Source organism: Clinocottus analis, unplaced genomic scaffold (assembly GCF_023055335.1).
Source record: "Clinocottus analis isolate CAN_PGR_092001 unplaced genomic scaffold, fCliAna1.0.p SCAF_6, whole genome shotgun sequence".
Classification (NCBI taxonomy): Eukaryota; Metazoa; Chordata; class Actinopteri; order Perciformes; family Cottidae; genus Clinocottus; species Clinocottus analis.
Genome location: NW_027176218.1, coordinates 20,593,521 through 20,617,848, shown reverse-complemented (window position 1 = coordinate 20,617,848; position 24,328 = coordinate 20,593,521). Strand labels below are relative to the sequence as shown.

General features: G+C 42.2%; 1 protein-coding gene across 2 annotated transcripts in view; it reads left to right on the top strand.

Annotated features, from left to right (window-relative positions):
• gnao1a (guanine nucleotide binding protein (G protein), alpha activating activity polypeptide O, a) overlaps window positions 1-24,328 on the top strand; it is an 81,748-nt gene that overhangs the window by 38,043 nt on the left and 19,377 nt on the right. For both annotated transcript variants that reach the window (XM_068603402.1, XM_068603403.1), the window contains exons 4-5: window positions 16,290-16,450; window positions 24,042-24,170. In XM_068603402.1, the coding sequence (XP_068459503.1) occupies window positions 16,290-16,450; window positions 24,042-24,170 (290 nt within the window). The remainder of the gene's footprint in view (window positions 1-16,289; window positions 16,451-24,041; window positions 24,171-24,328) is intronic.

Genomic DNA, 24,328 nt, shown 5'->3' with positions numbered 1-24,328 from the left:
TCACCAAGTCTTTTTTGCACTGCCTGCTCCTCGAGGACACATGGTTACATTTCACTGTGCCACCATGGTGTGACGGCCCGAAAGGAACACATTTTATCTGGTAAGAGAGATAAGATCAAAGCAAGTATTCTGTGGACAAGACTGACTTTATATAGTTTTAACAAAGAAGTGAGTGTCTGTGATATGAATTCAAATTAGTGCCAGAGACTTGAGCCATTGGGAGAAGCTTCCTCTGGGTTATTTTTGCCTTATTCCTGTTGCATCATCACTCGCATGTACTCACTTCTGTTTTTTATAATCACATTAACTATACAACGTCACACTTCTGAAATCGTCCAAAGCGAACAATGGTGATGCATTTTTAGCGTACAAATTCTTAATGAAGATACAGACTGAAAATTCACAGAAAGACACTTCTTGAAATGACAGAGCTTATGGACTAATATCGCAGCTCTGTTATTGAATAAGACGCACACACAAAAGCTGCTGGGTTTTTTTTGTAGGCAAAATCGGCACATACCAAATTTAGTACAACGTGTTCTCAGGTTGAGCTGACACACACACACACACACAGACGACTCGACACACACCTTTTATTCAGATGATTCACAGACACACACAGGCATATCTAGGCTGGGCTCATCTAGCATGCCTGTGTTTGAGTGGCTGTCATTATTTATAGTTCAATGAAGCATCAGGCCTGACTCTAGTAGCACGATCTTTGCTGTCTCTACTGTGCGTTGACATGTGTGTTTGTAGCTGTGAAAATAAGATAATCTAATTCAACAGCTCTTATCTCTCATGGCCACGGCATCCTGAATGCACACACACACACACACACACACACACACTCTGTTACATGTCATATAGACGTGTGCGTGTAAATCCCGCAGTGTGGATGTCGGATGAGGTTTTTGTGTTTTCCGTCGCGTTCTCTCTTCTCTGGGTGTCTTACCATTCAGCTTTCTGTAAGCCCTTTTGCCAGTCTCTAGGATACCGACCAGTTACCGTAGCAACCAGGCTAGCCGGCCACCTCCGTGGAACACGCAGCCATGCCGTCACCTGACCACCTGTCTTTCACGTGATTGGATGCTGTGTTTTGGCCTCGTCTATTCACATGCTATTGGTTGGAATGGGGGCCCCGTAAAATTCTCTCCCGTCTCATTTTCATACATTTACTCTCTCTTCTGCATCTCTCCTCCGCATCTCTCCATCCCATCCCCCTCTCCTTCTGTCTCGCTCTCGCTCGGCGAGCACAGGCTCTGCATTTAACTGCATGATGCTGCGTACCACTGCATGGAGTCACATTGGAGAGTTTTACTTTGAATGTATTGATGAATGTGAGGAACACATGCGTTGGGGATTCAACCCAGGAAAGAAAGAGGGCTAGAAAGAAAGAAGATATTGAGCCTTTTAAGGGTTAGACACTTGCAATGAATTCATGAAACTGGACTGTAACAACCTTTTAATCTTTTACAGTTTGTTTATTTGACATTTTCGGAACATTGTTCACCCTGAATTTGTTTTCTGTTTAGTTTTTTTATAAACAAAGCTGCTCTTCATCAGCACAGATGATCTCATGACTCCCGTGTTGGTCTTGGAGGACATACAAGTGGTTTTGTCTACATAAATGTCAGGACATCTTCATACTCTCTGTTTTATCCAACTATTACTCAAAAAAAAAACTATCAAATATGACACAGACAAAAACAAACCCTCACATTTGAGAATGTTTGGCATTTTTTTGCCGGCAAAATGGCTGAAACGAATAGTTTAAAATAGTTGCCTATTCTCTATTCTGTTAACTGATTGTTGCAGCTCTGTTATCGTGTTATTTGACGTGGCATGTGTGGCTAAAAAGGTAGCTAAACTGTAAAAACCTGCCATGCAACACATAATATTAACAACTAATTCAATGTATGCATTTGCCAGCTGAAAAATTCAACGATAGAACCGCATCATTTGTCATGTGTATACTCTTCCTAAAAGTAATACAACTTATTTTTTAAATATCCTTCCACGTATTCCTTTCGCATCTAGCAAAATTGGGCAGATGCAGAGTAGCACGGCTTAATCTTCTCGAGCAGCTTCTTTATCCTGCTGCAATGATCCCCAAGCTCCGTCAGGCCTGTTGGGAGATACAGCCCTTTTCCAGTATGTCATGGATTTTTTCCTGTCTCCTCCCCGAGTTGATCATGCTTAGAACAACACCAAAGGAAAGTGCCTTGAGGGCATTCTTAACCTTAAACCATCTCAGCCAACTGCAGCCACTATGAGAATTAACTGGGAAACTGAAAGCAACCAGGCTGCCGATAACTAACTGGTGGCCAGTCTGACTGACCTTGTTAAATCCAGTAAGGAATACAACAACAAGACAACTCCACATAGATCAGCCACTCTCACTTTGAACAAACGTAATGTATCCTTAATTTTTAAATGTCCTCATCAATACAAATGCCATTTTTTTTTTCCAAGAGCTAGTAAGTGTGCAGGAACCGACTGGCTCCAAGAATCCACACCAGCGATGGTGACTCTGATGACAGCAGGGCACAGATACACACATTTATAATGTGTATAATTAGCCTGCTAAGCTGCCAGAGAGCCAACACCCAAACACAGGAACTACTTGTTATCCTAAATATTGTAGCTCCTCTCCACTTGTTTATCTTTGCTTTATGTAACAGCTGCCTTTGGCAGTAATAAAATCTGAGGATCTATTCCACAGCGTGCAAAGCACAGAGATGTGCTGGGTTGGATTCGCTGTTTCGCCTCCCTAACTTTCTTTACATGATTCACGTGGGTTTCATTTACTGTATGTTGATGCTTGATGAGTGTCATTGATGCATGTGTGTGTGTGTGTGTGTGTGTGTGTGTGTGTGTGTGTGTGAGTGTGTACGTGCGCCAAAAGTAGACTCTGAGGACGAGGTATGTTTGGAAAGTGGAGGGGGTGACACTGGCGGATCTAAGTATAAATGAAGTGTGAGAGGAAAGAGGCAGTGAGTGACAGAGAGGCAGATTGAACGAGAGACTGATACTAAACAAGAAGCAAAGTGAGAGGAGAGAGAGCTCAGAGCACCCATGGTGACTGTTAACGGAGGCAGGGGTACTTTGAAAACCGACACGGATATAGAGATAAGCTCAGGCTTCATTGATAATGAAATTAGAAATAATATGTTTCCAACCCATTTAAAGGCTATTAATTAAACATGGGGAAATGCTGCATCATCTACTGCTGTGTGCCTTTCTCTCTGTGATCAATACATCCCAGAGCTATTAAGAAACACACCGCTAAACTTCATACCGGTTGAATGATGGAGACGACGCAAACAAACAGTCCATTAATCATATCGTGTGTGAGTGTGATGCTCCACAAGAAAACAAGCAGTCCCACGTTAACAAAGGAGAAGGGGCACAGAAGAACAGCAGACATGGGGAAGAACTCTGTGGCTCAACACAGAGTCAGGGAGATTACATAGATGGGAGCCAAACACATAATCCAGCCCAGTTTTTCTGGGTCCAGCAGAGAGATCTGTAACATGAAGAGTTGGGACAACACAGGGAGGTGAGAGTGCTTCTGTGAGAGAGAAAGAGAAATGGCCTTTTGTAAAGAATGACTGTTTGCATAGGCAGATGGAGATCCCTGTGTGTGTGTGTGTGTGTGTGTGTGTGTGTGTGTGTGTGTGTGTGTGTGTGTGTGTGTGTGTGTGTGTGTGTGTGTGTGTGTGGTTGGAGGGGAGGGGGGTGTTTTCATGGACTCTTGCCTTAACATCCACAGACACATTAATGTTCCATTCATGACGCGTTTCTTAATGTCTTTCAGTAATTACAGTGGGCTTGACAGGAGGGTTCATGTTCATATTCACAGGTAATGCTTGCATCGCGCGTGTGTAGTCGAGCCGATGCACAGGTGTGACACTCCAGACCAGAATATCTCCATAGCAACATAACAATATACCCACTAACCCCCAAATCAATTCAAATTGTACTAAATCCTGACGGGGGACGTCATCTGTTTCAAACTGCTGTGAAGAGCTTTGACAAAAACACAGGAAATGTGTTCATGTAGAATATTGACACTTACTACTATTGCACTTCTGGTTGGATGCTGAACTGCATTTGGTTGCTCTGGACTTGTACATGTGTAATGACAATAAAGTTGAATCTAATCTAATCTAATCTAATGTTCAGCTCTAGTTTAAACAATACTGTGGGTGGCCGATTACACCAAACGCGACTTTTAAATGCGCAGCCGCTTCAAAAAATGCCTTGACACGCCTTGCGTGCGCAACCGGGCGATAAAACTTAATTTACAAAATGGATTCAAGCAGAGGTCTCGGTCTTTGCTGTGTTGTGGGAGGAGGAAGAGGAGGAGTAGGAGGAGGAGGAGGAGGAGGAAAAAGTCCCAAAAAAGAAGAGTTTTTGAGTTTACGATAATAAAAAAAAAGGAAAGAGTATGGCGAATACCACCATCTATTCCACAAATTGTGTCTGGATGACGAGAGCTTTCAGTCAGCTGGAGCGTCTTCTGAGCAGCAGAGTCATGTTTCCATCTAGAATTGTAAAGCTCTTTTTAATTAAAAACCGCTAACATTCGCGCCTCGTCGGAGGTCGCCATTTTCTTTTGAGTTCCCTGCTGTTCACACCACCTGAAGACAGGTAGGAGTAAAGCCCGCCTCTCGCTTGATCCGATTGGCTGCCTTGTCCGAGCGTGACGGTGATGTGCGACTCCGCGCCTCACGCTTAAAAGTTGAGAATATTTTAACTTTTAAGCGCGCCGCAAAACTCGACGCGCTGCATTTAAAAAAACAATGGTTTTGTTCGCGACTTGTTTTTGAGAGTTGCGTCTGGTGTGATCGCCCCCATAGTGTTAGCATTTTTGGTCCAACTATTGCTGCCAGCCGCATAGACCCCTACCTCTACGCTGGCCACAGAATTGCTAAAAAGCAAATAATAAGTAAACTGGCAGTCTCAAAACCGCTTTTACATGTACAGTAAAAAAAAAAAAAAAAACACCCCCAGCCAAGATGAATCCCCTGAAATCAAGAGATTTCAGAACAGAGATCAGAGCCCAATTGCTGTGAACACATGCTGTTGCAGCTCATTGCATGTCCACCATTTGATGCTGCCACATTGTTCTCCGCAGAAGGTGGAGACGAACCGTACCCTCATAAATACACGGCCTCGCAACAAAGGTTTTGCATACATAATGTTTTGTAACACACTTGTGTATGCTCGTGATTACGTGGAAAGCCGAGCCGGCTCCTCCGTCGCTGTCTCTCGGGATTGAGGTGAGGACAGTCGTATTGATTTTTGTTTAACTACGCTCTCTTGCTGCCATTGACTAAGAGTGTTTTGACAATCAACTCATACAGCAGCACGCACTGTACATGCCCCATATCTGTCACCTTCTTACTGGGTCGTGTGTGTGTGTGTGTGTGTGTGTGCGTGCTGCCATGGGTGTGGTTGCAGGATGCCCTGTGTCGGTGGCAATGGAGCAAAGCATGGACTACATACACACACACACACACATATATATATGTGTGTGTATTAGGGGTCCATTGGGGCAGTCTGCAGGAGGGCTGAACAACAATTTAATATTTCATCACTTCCATTATTTAGCAACTGCTAAAGAGAGGAAGGGAGTGGGAGAGAGAGGGAGGGCGGCGGAGAGGGTGAAGAAGGCAGCGTGTGTGTGTACTCAGCTCGTGCATCGACAGTCTATCCGCCATCTTTATCGCGGAGCTGGATAGAAAAAGGGATGGAGAGATAGATAGGATGATGCTGACGGAGGAGGAGGGTGCAGCAGAAGCAGAATGGATGGGAGAGAGAGAGAGAGAGAGAGAGAGAGAGAGAGAGATAGAGAGAGAGAGAGAGAGAGAGAGAGAGAGAGAGGAGGGAAGTGTATTGCATTCCTGAGAAAATGAGGATGGTCACCATGGCAACTGCAGCTGAGAGTCACATAATGCAGAGGAGTGAGAGAGCGAAAAAAGAGAGACCAAGTGAGAGGGTGGGGTCGCGCCGGCAGACGACAGAGGAAGAGAGAGAGGAGAAAAGAGATGGTAATGAGGTGAAGTGGATCGAGGTAAAGACTGATGGAGGTGGAGAAAGACAAAAGACATGAAACCTTATATACGTATGACAATATTCAAGTGTCTGTAAAGTGAGTCACTGCGTGAGTGTGTGTTACTGTTGGGGTTGTTTCATTTCGTGGGCCACTGGATTACAGCGACGTCATGTAAGGAACGATAGTCAAGACTGTGAGAGGCAAGAGGGGAAGGAAAGAGAAGAGGAGATTGAGAAGGAAGTGTGAGAACAGATAGTTGACGGAGATGGCCAGCCGCGGTTTATCCTTCCAAGATGGCTGATGCTCACTGTGACGTCAACCAGCACAGACACACATACACGCACACACTCTGTGCATGATTTCTTATCCGTTATCACATTGTCTGTTTTATCCCTGCATATAGTATCACTTTCTTGTTTGTGGTTGTGTTCCTTCATAACAAATGTGACCTTTATGTTGCCGATAGCATTGGCCCAGTTTTATTCTTACTCTTCAAGGGTTAATATAATACACAAACTGACCCACAATCACACAAGGCAGAGTCGGCGTACAGCGTGTTTAAAAAAAAAAAAAAAGAGAATAAAAAATCTAATGAGGTAAAAGGATTATACTTCAAATGTTTGTTTACACTGACTTATAAGTGGTTGAAAATATGTTTTGACCAGCTGATACAACAAATGTCTTCCTATATGGATCATGAATTAGTTTTGGCGGCAACAGCAGCGGGATCAGGGATCTCTTCCATGTGCTCCCTCTTTCTTTATGTTTTGCCAACCTGATCTGTGACACTGATCCGTGATACGATCTGAATCCAGAGTTTTAGGATTCGTTGCACCGCTAATTTTCACTGTGCTTGTCCCATCGGTTCATCACTGTCACCCAAGCTTAAACACACACACACACACTGACCCTGTGCCTTCCAATGTGTCTGTTTAGACTGTATCCTTGGCTTGGACTGTGGCTTTTAAGTGTGTCTGTGGCCCACTGCCCAGGACTGGAAACTGGAACACACTCTGAACACACACACACACACACACATTCACACACAAAACTGAAAACAGGCTCAGTTTATTCTCTCTGCCCCTCATTCATACCCACACTCCCAAATGTACACACACACACACACACACACACACACACACACACACACACACACACGCACACACACAAACTGACTCTTTCCATATCAGGCATTGTATGGCTGCTGACAGAGTGGACAGAGCATTAGAAAGCTGGAACAGAGCTTAATCCCAGGCTGAAACACATTTACATCAAATCGAATCCCTTCAAGTGGGATTGGCGCCACACAGAGGATGGCGGATGGAGAGGGCTTCAGTTGAATGTTTGAGAGCGTGTTCTGGGTGTCGTCATGTCTCTAGAGGCCAAACAGCAGGCCTGGGTTAAGATGTGGCTCGCGGGTAATGTCACTCCAACTCTTTTTTTTTGCAAAGACAGTACTGACCACAGTGTCAGAGGGCAAATGAATCACATCCAGCCACTTTCATGTTTATCTGACACAGCAGAGTGTGTTACATAGTGTTTCCATGAAAGACCAACAGTTTACTGAGCTGTGAGACTCTGGGAGAGAGAGGCGAGATACACTTTGGACTCTTTTTGCCTGAAATAAGGCGCCAACACAAATGAGCTTGCCGACAAAACATGTGGCGGCAGAAAGCAGGTGCAGTTGGGCGCCACATGGAAGAGAGGTTGAATACACCAGCGGTCCCCAACCCAGTGTTGGTACCAACCGACCGGACTGGCCCGCACAGAAAGAATGAATTTTTGAATGAAGTTTTACTTTGAAGAAGAAGAGAAAAGACGGAATAATGTTTTATTTTGAAAAAGGACCTGATACATCCATCTGTGCGTCTGAGCCTCTTGACACACGTTATCCCAAAAACAAAACTTAAAAGTCTGCTTTTAAAATCAAGGCAGAATATCCTGAGATCGCCAAAAAAGCTCTGAAACCTCTTCTTCCATTTCAAACATCCTGTCTTTGTGAAGCGGGATTCAAGATAAGCAGTAGACCGGACATAAAGGTTTGAGTTAAGAAGTAGACTGGACATGAAGGTCTAACTTACGGAGTAGACCGGATATAAAGTCCACACGTTAAGTGTCTCCATCACTCTGAGCCGGCTCCTTGCAGAGAAACCAGCTCAGGGCTCCCACTTATTCAGCGTAATGGTGAGTTGTATATTTATGCACTTTATAACTGCTTTATGCCGGTCGTTCATTTTATTACGTCATATTCATTAAGTCATATTTGTTGCCCACACCGTGAAGGCAAATATTGACTGACACGAAACCGGTCTGTGGAGCAAAAAAGGTTGTGGACCACTGGAATACAGCACTAGTAGGAGGAAGACAGAGTCAGTAGGTGAAGTGAAGTCGTGGCGAGCTTCAGTAATGAATAACCAATCACGCGAGTTCCTCTCGTCCCCTCCTAAATCCCGGTGTTTCATCTGAATATTTGAATGATTAACAAAGGTATCAACTCTGGGCATCAAGCAATCAGGATGTTGGCGAGGTGTGAGTGTGTGTCAATGCCATGAAGTTGGTTGTGAGTTGTAGGAAAAACAAAGTTGTGTGTTTCAAAGTGCATGAGCCTCAACTGCAAGTTTTTATTATGGTTGGGAGCGGCAAACATGAAAGTCACTGTAATAGTCCTCTTGACATAACTAAATTAAAAAAAAACATCATTTGACTTGTGGTTTAGAAAAAAACATCCGGACTCATCCCGAGGACATTCGTGCTGCTTTTAGATAATTTCACCACCAGTAAAATCGTTACCATCCGACGTTTATAAAACACATTAAAAAAAACAGAAACAGAAACATGCACTTGTATTAATTGGGGAAATTCTTTCTCCATTTACCCATCCAGTCATATTAAAATTGTTATTTTCACATATTAATCTGCAGTAAATGAGAAGAAAGTAACTCGTGAAAAGAATTTCTTTTCAAATGGCGTTGCAATAATTGGCCCTGCATTGGCGTTAAGAGGCGTCTGTCTGCAGGACACAGCCTGTTGTCTTTGTTCGCCCTCATGCCCACACAGAAGACTGCAGACCAAAAAGATTTATTCTGCTGTTATTTTATTAATCCCATTTATAAGACATCTTGTCCTCTGAAATCTTGTTTCAGCACCGTCTGTTTCCTCCTTCTTGATCAGAGAGGAGAGGGAGTGGAGGAGAAGGTGAAGGTCTGATCGAAATAGTTGTTTACGTGGTCACACAGTGCAAGAGGGGATGTATTTATGTTGCCAAGTCATCGAAATATACTTCTTACTTCCATAAAACCAACCCTCTCAGCTGAGCAGAGCAGATGAATCGGTATCTGTCGGCTGGTAAGTCAAAGCAAATGTCAGTATGGAAAGGTCAAATATATGTTTGCAGTCATTTACACTCAATTTAAACTTAATGGTATAGTTTGCACACCAGAGAGCACCAGCATGTAGATTGTTGCCACGCTTTAGCTGGCAGCATGGCTCTAGGGATGGTTCTGTTGGTCAATTTAGGCTAAATTGAAGAAAACACGCTGATTAATCCATTCAGTCATTTATGTTTCCCTTCCAAGTTAATTTATAACAACTTTGGCGATCCCCTTTTTTCTTCTAGCGCCATCATAAGGTCAACATTTCAGTCTGCAAATACCCAGATAACGAATTGCATTGCCACCAGCCAGAGCAGTTCTTTAGTGTTAGTGCTAATTAGCTTATGTTAGCAATGTGCATATGATCAACTAAGAGGGAGAAACTGTCAGATGTAGTATCGTAAGTTACCGATTAGTTCAAAGTACGGCCTCACTGAACATTACCACATTTTAGAAATGATGATTGTGATTGTGAAATAGATCACGCTGAGAGATCCCTGGCTGACCCCACAGTGGAATAAATTCACTTGTGGGGGAAGCGTCTTACAGAAACCTTTATAATGCCACCATTTGTGAACGCTTGAACAAATATTTTAGGAAGACATTCTATGTCGAGTATGAATGCATTAGGAGAAAACACAACAGCTTACAATACTTAAAGCCTTAGTGGGATGTTTCCTCTCATCTTACCTCGTGCTGAGTCTCAATCTTATGAAATAACTTTAGCAGATTGTAAAAACAGGATGTGAATGTGGTCTGTGGAGAAAGAAGGGAATAGGGGGCAGTACTTTCCAAGTCTCCAGCTCTCAGTAAATGGCAAAGGTGTCTAAAATGACTTTCTGAAAAAACTGATGCCTTTAAAATACTTTAACAAAATGATATAGCGCAGTTCTGAATACTCAAACACACTTTACATAGGACCGAGACAAACAGAACAAAACAAAACAAAAACAAATGTGTGGAATGAGTGATGTAGCAGAGGGCAGGGTGCAGGGGTTAGCAGGTGAAGGGGAGTTTGAAGAGGTGGCTTTTGAGGGCTTGTTTGAATGATGATAGGGTGGAGAGCCTGACGGATGTGGATGATGAGGCTCTTCCAGAGGGGGGGTTAGCAGCTGAGACGGCTCTGTCAGGTTCCAGCACTTGGTCCTGATGCTCTTCAGAGTGTTTGCATCGGCAGACCTGAGGCAACGGGTTGAGGCGCGAAGGAGGAGGAAGTCTGCAAGGTAGGGAGCCAGTAGATAGCGCGTAGTATCGGGAGTTATATGTTCATATGTGCACCCAAATAATAAAACAAGACCACCCCCAAGAAGATTGGCTATTTTATGTCCTTGGTTGTCATCACTAAATCGGAGGGGGGGCCTGCTGCAGTAAAATGAGGTGTTCTCTTGAGGGTCTCTGGTGCGTGCATCAACAGGGACCGCCACCGCCCAAATCAACAGAAAAAGTAAAAGTTCCTTGTGCTAACTTTAAAGAGTATATTTTAACATTGTCAATGCAAGGTTGAGGGTGCTAAAAAGAAACCATGAAACAACAGGAGAGAGTTATTGTCCCACAGTGTGTTCATACATTTTAATATCCACCCATGGATGGATGTAGATCAGCCGCACGTTCACATCTCCCCACCTTCACCTGTCACGCTGCTGTTTGTAACTGTTTAAGTCCTTGCAGAGGTACATTTGTTCTCTCTTATTACAAGTGTCTTGTGGTCACTTCAGCCTCTACATTAGATGGCACACACACACACACACATACACACGTACATGGATTGATGGTTGAATGTGTGTTTGGTCGAGGCAGATAAATGGACGGTGGGTGTACGGATGAACTGTGAAGTCGGATGGCTATCGACAATAACAGAGATATATGATATGAGAGGTCCTACAGTAAGCTCTAATTGGCTATTGAATGGAGGATAGAGGTAAGGAGGCAGAGGAAGGAACAGATGCAGAGGATGTGGGAGGAATGATGAGGACGACAACAGTGGTGATGATGATGTTTGCGCTGCTAATTGCCTATTCACTGTCCAAGCAGCGATGTAAAGCAGGGCAACAGACAAGCTGTCTGTCATTAAACACACACACACACACACACACACACACACATGTATGTATACATTCATAAAGGCTATCCTCGTCAATTTAAAGTATCACTGCGACAGATGTAGCGGTAAGAATAACGATTTGAGAAAAAAATGATTCTCTTGCAAGGAAATATTTTACTGAATGCTGATCCAAACATAATTGTCATCCAACGTAATTCAATTCATTAAATACAGACGTATCCCTTGACAAACCAACAAACAAACCGCTTGGATCCACTGACCCCAAATGGACCGCACTAAAGGAACAAACGAAGGGAATTCATTTGAACAGACACAAACGGGTTAGGCATCCTGTGAGTGTGTGTGTGTGTGTGTGTGTGTGTGTGTGTGTGTGTGTGTGTGTGTGTGTGTGTGTGTGTGTATCCAACAGAGTTCAGAGATGTTAAAAGGTCACTGTGAGAGACAGGAGGCCTCAGACTGCCTCTGTAGTCTATCTGCTGTCTGTCATGTGTGTATGGCTGCACTTATCTCTGCTTTGATTTCACCTCACAAACACAATACTACACTTTCAAAATGTAAATCTGATAATGTATAAAAATGTATAATATTATATCATATATATATATATATATATATATATATATATATATATATATATATATATAATACATACATTGTTTATATTTTATAATGTATATAATATTTTATAATATTATATATATAATATATATATATATATATAAAATATTTTAATATAATATCAAAATGTAAATCTGCAGTAATAAATGTAGAAAGCCCTAACCCCTCTACCCCTCTATTATTATTATTATTATTATTATTATTATTATTATTATTATTATTATTATTATTATTATTATTATTGTTAGTACTAGTATTCTTATTATTTTGAGTAAGGTGGGTGGGTATTTTAATGCATAAAACAGCATAAACCTGAAGCAAAACTGCCACTGCAAATGGCCATGCATTGTCAGGTGCATGGTTGTGTGTGTGCATCTTTATGCAAATGTAATTTATGTATAAGTGCCTCAAAATGTGGCACTTTTCAGCAAAGCCTTTTCAGTCCAGAATGAAATGTGATATGAATGTTTAAAAACACACTCGTAGTGAAAAATATATATACACACACACACACACACACACACACACACACCTTGGTGCCAGATTTAAAAATGGTTTAACACAACAGAGGACAGTGAAATTCATGCTTTGCTTTGACATCGAGGTGAGAGACTGAGGAGCAGGACAGGGAGCATGAAAAGATGGCTGATTGAGAAGGAGCAGAGAAATGGTAGGGAGGGAGAGTTAAAGGGAAGGGGGGATGAAAAGAAGAAAGGAGAAGCATAAGAGACTAAAAAAAAGAGGCACAGATGTCATGTAAGGTCGGGCTGATGGTTGGAAGAATACAAAGAGATGGAATACAAGGGGACAGGAGAGAAAGAGAGGAAATGAAAGGAGAAATGAAAAGGAACAAAACAAACCTGGTCATGAGAACAGATAGAAGGAGAGATGAAGGACAAATATATGGACAAAAATGAAAGACATTGTAGTGCAATGTGGAGATAGAGGTCAGCTAGAAAGAGACTGTGACAGAGATGATGGTGATTATGATGGAGGGAAGGCTAATGGCTGAGAGAGTGAATGGATGAGGTCAGGGATGAGATGGTATGATTCGATAGACAGGAAGGAGCAACTTCCCCACAATAAAGGAAATGACAGGTCTGGCTGAAGTCTTATCAAATCTCTGTTTGCTTTCGGGCCGACTACAATCTAGCCTCCAATATTTCTGGGGTTCTGGTAAAGCCAGTGGATGTCAGGGCTAAAAAAATCCTCCTCCATCTGCTCGTCATTTGTTTACTGTCTGATAAGAAATCTGAGACTGAAGCCAATGACCGGATTGTCAAACAGCCAATTTACGAGCTCATTTCTTCAGAAAATAGAGCCAATGGGTTCTGAAATGTTTGGCCATTAAGTTCCACCTCTTTTGCCCTCAATGACTATTTACCTGAATTCAACCAAAGCCCCCCCGAAACCACAGTGGTCCCGATCCTAAAATCTTGTCCCTTTCCCATTAGTTAAGACTGCAACTGGGTCTTATTTCAGCTGTTATAGATGTGATTGACAGATACAGGCATTTTGAATGGATTGTACTGAGTGGTTGCTACATTACATTTTGGTCACTTGCTTTTAAAACATGCAAATAGTATGGCGATATCTGTGGGCTGTTCACTTCTTTGGTCCAAACGGAAATATCTCAACAACTATTCCATGGATCGCTGTGGGATTTTATACAGATGTTTACGTTATCCAGAGTGTGAATCCCGCTGAGTTTGGTGATTCCCTGACTTTAACTCGAGCAGCACCATGAGGTAGACGTTCGCAGTTCAGAGTGAACTATTGGATTTAATTGATTGCCGTTACATTTGCTACGGGTATTCATGGACCCTATAGTTCAATGATGAACGTTTCTGCAAAAGCTAATGACGTTCGCATCAGAGAAGTGGGCCAAGAAAATGAAAGAGAAAAACAAAATGATCCAAAAATGTGGAAAATCAAAGAGGGGAATAGATGCATAATAAGAGAAAGGAAAACAGACATGGAGCTGCCTTTCTGAAATGGGTATATCAAAGCGCTCCTTTGTTGAATTTGAACATTTTTGTTTTGTTTTTAAAGCTTTGAGTTAATATGTTCTAAGTGCAATTACATTTCATCAGCAACAATCCTTGTGAAATCCCTCCCATCGTTAGCTTTTTGAACCTCCTGAGTGGATGTGGGGTTACCCGAGAACCTTGTTGAAATTAAACCGTCAATGAAACGCGTCGAGGCTGCGCCAGTTGCACCGGACGAGTCCCCGGTGTTGAGTGGGTCAGAGCGGGTGAGTTTTTTATTAGGTTGTCGAATCTCCAATCTCAGGAAATCTGTTATTATCTCCCCTCATTGCTTGGCGTGCTGTGATTTCCAGGGTTATGTGGAAACCCAAACAGCCCGAGTGCTGTGCAATCTAATTAAGATGGTTGGATAACATTGCAATAAGGGAATAACAACACTCATGTCCATCCTATACTGTTTCATGGGAAAAACATATTTAATTCTTACATTTGTGCTGTATTAACCAAGTGTAGTGTTGAAGTGATTATTTATATTCTTAAACAGTGTTTATTCTGGTTCATATTTATTTCGCCAACTCAAAGTACCTGCAGGTTGAACGCTCCATTGGTTCATTAGTTACGTGTTTGATTCTCACATTTCAAGCTTACTGACACAGAAATAATATTGATGGAACATTATTGGTCTGTTACACAGAAGGAAGATTGGATGTTCATAGTTTCAGATTTAAATTGCACCTTTAACACATCAAATGATTTAAATATATTTGAAAAAACTAGTATTATGATTCATGTCGTGTAATAGATTTAAATAATTGGTGCTTATGAATTAATAGGAAGCAATCTGAATATTTATAGAGTGCCAATAAAGCTGTTACAGTTTTATCACCAAGCTTTATTATCATGAAAGCTCTGTTAACTGCAAAGAGTTTTCTTTCACCAGCAATGTTATAATAACTTCTGTTAAAAGCATTTGTTTTTAAAAGTTCCAGTAAAAAAAACAAAGAGTGGATAATGTGGTTAGTTATCTTCAGACAAATGTTGGATTCAAAATAGAATAAGACTGAATCGTAGCTAAGTCGCTATCAAAATCCTCCAAAAACATGTCTTATACAGATTAAACTAAATGAATGTAATGTTTCAAAAACCATTGCAATAAACACTCAAATGCAACAAGACAGGATTTTGTAATCTTTGGTGGAATTAAATATTGTACCATTATATGCATCCTCATCCTCGTCTATATAACATTAAATTTCACAGTAGCAACCGTTTGGCTTTTGCTTTGCTTACATCAAACAATGACTGTAGGAAGTTCCTTCTGCACCGCATTGGAAGGACTTTTAGGATCGTTTAACCTGAACAGCTTTGGCTTTAAAGACAGTTACTTCATTTTCAGCTATGTCAGCTACTGGGAGGTGATTCATCGGCCTCTTTGCTCTGAAGGATATCAGTGCAGACCAGCAGAGCCAGATCACTGCTGCATGACAACAGTCTCCTATTTAGCATTTGACAGCAATGCGAAAGAAAGACCCTGAAAAAAAAGCTTTACCTTTGTCCAGGTCCAGCGGGCTGATGATTTTGAAGAGCTTCTTCTTGGACGTTTGCCCACATTGCAGATTGATGACATTTAGACAGTATTTTTACTCAGGCCTCTGTCCATACACTGCAACAGCTTTCTGGTTTCTTTCTGTTTTTATACTGTCTCAGTGTTTACATTCTGTGTTACAGTGTGTGTAGGCAACTGGAGGAAAGGCCAATGGAAGAAAAGCATCCTTTTATAAATCCCCTTGGGGAAAATTCTTCTCTGCATTTGACCCATCCTTGGTGAAGGAGCAGTGTGCTGTCCTGTGGGTTCAGTGTCTTGCTCAGGGACACTTCAACATGTGAACTATGGGGGGCACTGGGGATGGAACTGGCTACCTTGTGGTATCGGGGACGACCGCTCATCCCCGTGTTCCCGTAGTGAACAAATAATGTCTGTTTACCAAGCGGCACACTGTTCAGAATGCATTGTGGTACGGTGACAGTCTTTCTGCAGTGCTGGTTTGTTGACAATCATTACACTAATATCATTTTGAGCTCTTGATGTGATTACAGCGCCTTCGAAGTTTAGAGAGAGGACGCTGCTCCTCCTCTGCCTCCGCGAATGCTCACCTCCTGCTTCTCCCCTCCTGTGTTTCCTCCAGGCGGATGCTAAGATGGTGTGTGACGTGGTCAGTCGCATGGAGGACACAGAGCCTTACTCCGCCGAGCTGCTCGGCGCCATGATGCGCCTGTGGTCCGACTCAGGCCTCCAGGAGTGTTTCAGCCGCGCCCGCGAGTACCAGCTCAACGATTCAGCGCAGTAGTATGTACACATGGTCATTTTGTCTCTGGTGTGGTTATTTTGGGCATGTTGCCACACATGTGAAATGGAGCATATTCTAGTTTTGGTTCACCTGTTTTAAACACATGCTAAAGAGAGTTCTTCATTGGTGAACATGTCAAATATGAATCACGCAGACTTAAGAGGCGGTCCCCGAGACGGGCAGAGAATTGCGTGTGCATGTATGTGTATTAAGACGCAGTTTTTATGACTTAGGTAAATGTGACAGTTTAGATATTAATCTCTGGTGGTATCGCCCAGCATCCCAAGTCAGCACGGGAGCAAGTGTATCCATCCAGCCACACTTAAAGATGAAGAACAAAATAAATGTAAATAAATGCGCTCAAGCACAGATTCAGACACACCATATGTATTTACAATCTTCCAAATGTGATCATACACTGGATATTACGACACACAGTCAATCACAATTACAAGTACAGGGCCTGATTTATGCTGAGTGCCTGTGTGTGGGTGGAGAGAGAGAGAGAGAGAGAGAGAGAGAGAGAGAGAGAGAGAGGAGGTGGGGGAGTAATTTCCTCCAAGTGTCGTGTTTGTGCACGTCGCCCTTGTTTAATCGCGCACCATACATCCAGTAAAATTACACAGCGACATTGAGATAAATTTAAGGAGAGTGACAGATGGAGTCATATATATTTGTGGCTGTGTGCAGCACATAAAGTATCCGTATATCACTCTGATAGGATGAAGTGACTGTAGCTTGTGTTTGTCTGTCGTTGATACACTGGCATGGATTCATATTAAACGGCATTCTCAGCTGCACCAAACCAATATACTATCTAAACTGTGTATTTCATGGGAAAAATACAGCTGTACAAAAATGGCCTGCCTTTGGATTTCTACTGTAATACCAGGTTAATTTACTGGCATTGTGTTTTAGTTAAATGAATATGTCTTACTTAGAATTGACACAGTTACCTTTACATTATAACTGGCTGACGTGGGCAGAAAATACAGATTGAAATCAGATCAAATGCACCATTTGGATGAGATTCTACCAGTTGAAATACATGTCCAGACGCAAAGCTTTATGCAGACACGGAGGCAACAAAAAGACAAAAGAAATAGCAGAAGATAAGGAACTGAAGCGAGAGAAGGACACGAGTAAAGATGGAAAGAGACAGGGCAGAGATAAGAGAAGGCGATTGGGAAATTCAAAAAGAGGCCTGGACAAAGAAAACACATGAAAATGATTTAACGATTACAGGCCACGAGACAAATGAGACTACAGGAGACCGAAAGGAGAGAGCGTTGGAGTACTTCTCACCAGGGCAGACATCTTGGAAGAGCAAACATATTCCTGTCAACATTTACATGTGGTCAATTATCTCAAACAACATCCACTGTGTGTTTGTGCAAGCTTGTGTGTGTGTGTGTGTGTGTGTGTGTGTGTGTGTGTGTGTGTGTGTGTGTGTGTGTGTGTGTGTGTGTGTGTGTGTGCGCGCGCGCATGTTTGTGTCCGTTTGTGTGCCTGCGTTAAATGTCACATTAAAGATTGATGCACACTTCCTATTATGTTGTGGCCTGTGGAGCAGAACAGGCCGACCAGCCAATGAGCTGATAGGACAGATATCACATGACCAGACCACATTCTGTGTGTGTGGGCGTGTGTTTGCGTGTGTAGGTGTGTGTGCGTGCGTGCGTGCGTGCGTGTGTGTGTGTGTGTGATCCCTAATAGCAGAAGAAAGTAGATGCAATTTCTCCAAAGCTAACATCATTTGTAAGATAGTAATTTGAGAGTGTGTGTGATGATGCGTATGAAGCAGTACAGTCACAGCTGTGGACGCAGCAGTGTGGTGTGTGTGCAGTTTGTTTGTTGGTAAATAAATTCTACAACTCCTCAAGACCACGGGCCAAGTTCCCGTGTCTCGCTTGCCATCTGTTGAAAAAAGTGAAGAAGCCCTGAAGTTAGCAACCACTCCAGCGAAGGCTCATGTAGTGTGGGCTGACCTGTGTGTGTGTGTATGTGCATGCATGTACACTAACGTGCGTTTGTCTCTGTTTTGAGAGGCATAAGTACAGCCTGAAGCCTCCTCTCTCTATCTCTGTGTAGATTCCCTGCATGTCCTGACCTATTTACTACAATGCATATAGACTCTGATTATGATTTACATGCCTTGCCGTTGAGACACAGTGGCATGGACTATGCATGTACATACTTGTGTTCACACATGCAACAATTCATTTGTTTGAAGTGGGGTTTTATGAGGTGCTAGATTCTTAGAGTTACTGTTACTGTACATACTCACACACACACTCGTACAGACACTCGCCAATGTTGCGCTGGGCTTGCAACACACTGACTCAAACCCTGACAGGCAGACACACAGCTGACAACATCGCAGCTAAACTAATTGCGGCGGAGACTAACGAGAAAAGCGTCTGCATGTGTCCGCGACCGCCCACGTCCAGTGACTCAATCGCATGTCGTTGCAGCTTGGGCGGCTTGTCAGGAACTCCAACCACCGCATCCCTGTATGTGTATGCAAGACAGCGGCCCTAATCCGGTCATTTAACGGTTACTGATCGGTCAACGAGAGGTCGGCCAGCGGTTAGAAAGCAATTCATTTGCTTCCATCATACATCCCTTTAAGATTCCAGATGAAGTAGTTAAATGGACAGTCTACCAGATGTCTCTTATTACGCTGAAAGACTAAATATGGAGTGAATCGTGCCTACTATTAGCAGGCAGTCTGCGTATACTTGTTTTAAACTATTTGGAAGTAAATGTCAGACAAAGTGGCATCATTCTCCTTTCTTTACTACATATATTGATTCAGCATCTTACATTGCATTCAGGGGTAATATTGTCACGCTATTTCAGCCTCATTGGTTTTAGTAGATACACACAGTATGTCCTGCTGCCGGTGGGTGCTGTTATTTGTCCATTTCTGTCTTTAGATGATTTATTGTATTTTCTGTTGACAACACAGTGTAGCCTAATGTTTAAAGGTTTGCTTGCTTCTTTACACAAACGGCTAAGACACAAACTAGACGTCGCAAGCTGATCAGTGTTGATTTAAGATGAGCGTTGAAGCGTGTGGCATTTCCTGGTTTATCTTCTTCTCTGGGCTAAATAATGACGGAGCTTTTTTCCCTCTTTTCGATTCAGCCCCCTTTTTATGTTGTAGCCAGGTTGTGTCATGCTGCATCATGTCGCTGCAGCTTCTGTGGAAGTGACAAGTGCTGGTGGTAAATATGTGTCGGAACATCACAGTAGGGGAGACGTCTGATCATCGAATAAACAGTTACTTAGCAACAGCCATGAAGGAGGACAGTGCAGCCGACCTCCCATGGGATGAACATGCCACATGACTTGTTTGTATCGCATGTTTCAAAGTATACATATTCTGCCTCAAACAGCTTTCACTGTGTATACTGTACATAATGTGTTTATGTTTAAAATCATATGTTGTATACACTTACTGACATAGTAAGTGTACCATATAAACCAGCTTGGACAGCTTCTGCGTTATAACTCGTGGCCTTTGTTTGTTGTTAATGTTGGTTCATTGCACTTATGTTAATATAGCAAGTGATCAATATGACTCTGCTATTACTCGGCCCGTGCATGTCTGCATACTCACACACTTACCTGCATCTATCTCACTGTGTTGGCCTTTAGATGTTTTACAGTCTCACCTTGTTCTCTTATTCTCTCACGTTCTCCTCCCGTCCTCGTTGGCATCGAGCCACTGTTGATGATGATGGTGACTCTTCTTTTACACATTACGCGTCACAATACTGGAGGCTCCTGAAAATGGAAGAGTGTGTTTGTGTTAACAAAGTGTCGGGAGAGTGATGTTGAATAATGCAAGTTGTCGGGAGAACTCTTTATAGTTCAATAGTGTCAACAGATAACTGGAATTTGGAACTAATGCATTATTTGTAATTTGCATTATTATTTGTATTCTTAGGGTCAACATTTAGAATAGCACAGAACTCTGTTTGAATGTCTTCAAGCATATATAAAATGAAATGTTGCAACAGGTTGAGAAATTGCTCTTCGCATGCTGACGCTTTCTTTGCATATATTGAAGACTGTCTTTGCAAGTATTGGTTGACTAAAATACTCCTATACTACACTTTCAGAAAGAGTGAGAGAGAGCAAGAGAGAGAGAGAGATTAGGAGGGGTGGGGGAAAAAATCAATACAGCATAGTATCATGATATTCTGTGTGACGATATTGTATCGATACATGGAAGCCAAGTATCGATCTTTTATTTAATCTATTAAAAAAACATTTTGTTCCTAGAATAATAAAAATCTATTTCTTTTTTGTTGACAAAGTTTTCCTTTGAGGACAATTTGCGGTTGAAAAGAAGGTAATACATCACAATATATCACAACAATCAATGTATCGCAGTATCGTGATAATATCGTATAGTGGGACCTCTGGTGAGACCCATCCCTATTAATTATTGAGTCGTGTGAACTACACTGCAAACTGAAGGCTCCAGTCAGCAGTGACACAGACAGACTGACGGCTGACTCATGAACATAAATATGTTAAACATCATACAAATGTTCAAAATCGCGGATGACTATCATCATCTCACAAATAACATCCTCTGCGGTTGTCGCTCTTTTGTGCAGCACACTTGTTTCAGTGATCATCTATAATACCGTAAGGTCACCAGGGAAATCAGAGAAGAATTCACTGGGATGTGATGTTAATCGACTCAGTGCAGCGTGAAGAGTAATATCGGGGTGAGGAGAGAGACTAATGCAGCGGGGCTCTACATACAATACTGTGTGCCGTCTGAAAGCTTGACGACACGAGCGTACACAAGTTATTAGCCTGCCCGGGCGTGATATCATGTAATTTACATTGCTGTGGGTGTAAGGCCCTCAGGGGATAGCAGTTCTATACATGCAATAATGTTCGCAGCGTCTGCATTAATGCAATGTTCCTGTCAAAAAGATGTTCTCTGAAAAGTGACTGCAGGGTGGAAACGGCTTCGAGAGGGTTCAAACCTCCTGTGGTGGTAAAGGTCATTCGGGGTTTCTGGTGTTCAGACGTAAACCTTTATTCTGTCACCTCCATCTCATCCTAAGCCCTCGCACTGTGCATAAAGAAGCCAGTAGTATTTTCTTCAGTAGACGATGCAGCACGACTGCTGCAGGAGGATGTAAGCGGTGATGGTGGGGAGAGCCTGAAGCTCAGATTAAAGTAGGTTATGTGTCTGTTTAAGCAATATTTTTGCAGCGTTAACTTATAAAGCTCTGTTGTATGTATCGTGCATGTATAGGTTCTCTCTTAGCATTGTTTCTGGAAAGTCTGCATGCATAACAAGCAAACCCTAATAAAGCAGCTAACGCTACAGTGTAGTGGAAAGATGTGTTCAGGACCTAGTTTCCATGTATTTCCCAATCCAAATAAATAAAGGTCCATCAGATCACTTTCCATCACTGTGGCCCTTTAAAAAAAAAATGTTTTCTGCCTCTCACATTCTCTTTGTCTCCCTGCTTTCAGCTCTCTCTACTTCCTCTCCACTCCCCAAGCTCTAAACCCATATTCCTTTCTGTATAATCAATAGTTCTTATCACTGAAGCTGTGTGAGTTTGTGTGTGTGTGTTTAGGGCCATTAGCTCAGTATCTCCTCCCCCACTCTAGCCTTTATTTTATTTCCTTCAGTCTCTGAGAAGTAACTCGGCATCCATTTATAAAAGCTCCGAAACAATATTCACCAATCCATAAGTAAACGCTTTACATCCATTACACAAAATGGATGCATAATAAGAGTATATGCTCTCTGCATATCACCTACTCTTCTGCCTTTCCGTCTTGACTACCCGTCGGCCCATCTCTGTTGGCTAAGAATAGCAATAATGTCTGATGGTACTTGGTATTGGTCAGACGTCACTCTGCACCCGCTTGTAGAAGTGAAGCTGTCTTTCCGAAGGGAACGCATCAAGACGATACCTTTCAAGCTGGACGTCGCACAGCTTTATTTCAGTATAGGCAGAGACCATGGCATTACAACAACATAATCAGAATAAAAGATTAGGCATGCCATAAACGAGTGATCACCCCTCAAACAGAACCCTGCATGTTCTGTGTAATGAATCTCTGAGCTGTGCTATTAAGGATTATTTGATTAATACTTTGACATCAAAAAATGTCCATGGATTTTCCATTACATAACCGAATAGACATATTCATCTCGCCCACCCACTTCCCTTGCTCACTTCTTACCAGGTGGCTACTCAACATGATAACATAGCTTCTATATGTATTTTATCTGCTAATGAGGGATGATGGCCTTATTTCATTCAATGTGTACAGCTGAAGTTACCACTTTATAGTTAAAAAATGTTTTCCATTTAATACAAATGAATTGATTTAAAAGTATTGTAAAAGGTGACCAGAATCCGTACTGTACTTGGTCCTATAGTTCTGACCTGTACCTTACCTTGACCTCTGACCTCCCATAGTAAGTAACAGATAGTTGCTCTACAGTCGGAGTTGCAGATTTACTGTTATTATTAATACATAACCCAGTGGGTAGTTGTCACATGCTGCTTGTTATGTAATGTGTACTGTTTCATCCACCTGAGCCATGACATTACATTTGTGTTACATCATTGCACTGTAACGCAAAATGAATAGCAGCAAAACAAATGCAACCTTTCTTAAGTGATCACACTCCTACTCTGTCAGTATGAGTAGCAAATACCCTTTGAGCTGCTGAAGCCTACGTGAGTCTAAAAGGTGAGATGCATACAGCTGCTAGAGGATTAATGGAAAGACTTCAAAGGAAGAGAATTATAAGGGACCACTATCAGAACTGACCCCCTTAGTTGCTGTTGCTCCTGTATGTTTACCTATTAAAGGCCAGAACCAAGAAGAAGAACTCTATGTTGTTCGATGTGAGCATCCACAATGGTGATGGAGAATGATCTGTTAACAGTGGCGCTGCGTGGACGCTCTTTCAGCTCGGAGGGATTCTGATCGGCTGTCAGAGTCTCTGTCGTTCGTCCATTAGCTTGACGTAAATACTGATTCCAAACATACCGCTGGGTATGTTTTCAATTTCATCATTATAATAGCAAAGCCTCTTAGTATTATAAGTTACAGATACATTTGGCAAATGCATCACTGTCTTGGGCACCATGGCTGGGGTTCCAATCCAATTAACCCTTATATGGTGTTCGGGTCTGTGGGACCCGTTTTCATTTTTCAATTTCAAAACAAAAATAATATGATTGTTTTTTTTTCAAATTTAGACTTAATAACCTGGCTCATTTCATGCAAAAAACATATATCAGATAAAACTGCGGGTCCAACAGACCCACAACACCTGCTGAGTAACAACAAAATGAATACAAGGATTAAGAGCTGGACACATTTAGTGCATTAAAAAGCTGAAAAAAAAAAAAAAAAGACTAGATCCTCCAAACTCTTTAAATCAGAAGCTCTCTCACTACAGCCCTGTGTATGTGTAGAAATCTAAAGCGTGACAGACCTACCACGTCTCGTTACAAGTATCTCAACGAGAAGAAGATTGCTGCTGACTTACAATCTGTGTCTGTCTCTGTGTCTGTGCAGCTACCTTGACAGCCTAGATCGGATTGGTGCTGCAGACTACCAGCCCACGGAGCAGGACATCCTGAGGACCCGAGTGAAGACCACGGGCATCGTCGAGACACACTTTACCTTCAAAAACCTCCACTTCAGGTCAGTATTATCTTATAACGTTGACATTTCTTTTTTTATATATGATTTATTCGTAGAAATTACAAAACAAGACTTAATGTACAATAGACCTCACAATTAAGTAGTGAAAGGAAAACATATCAGACAGCCAAATGGTGAGGATACACACTACAGCCCCC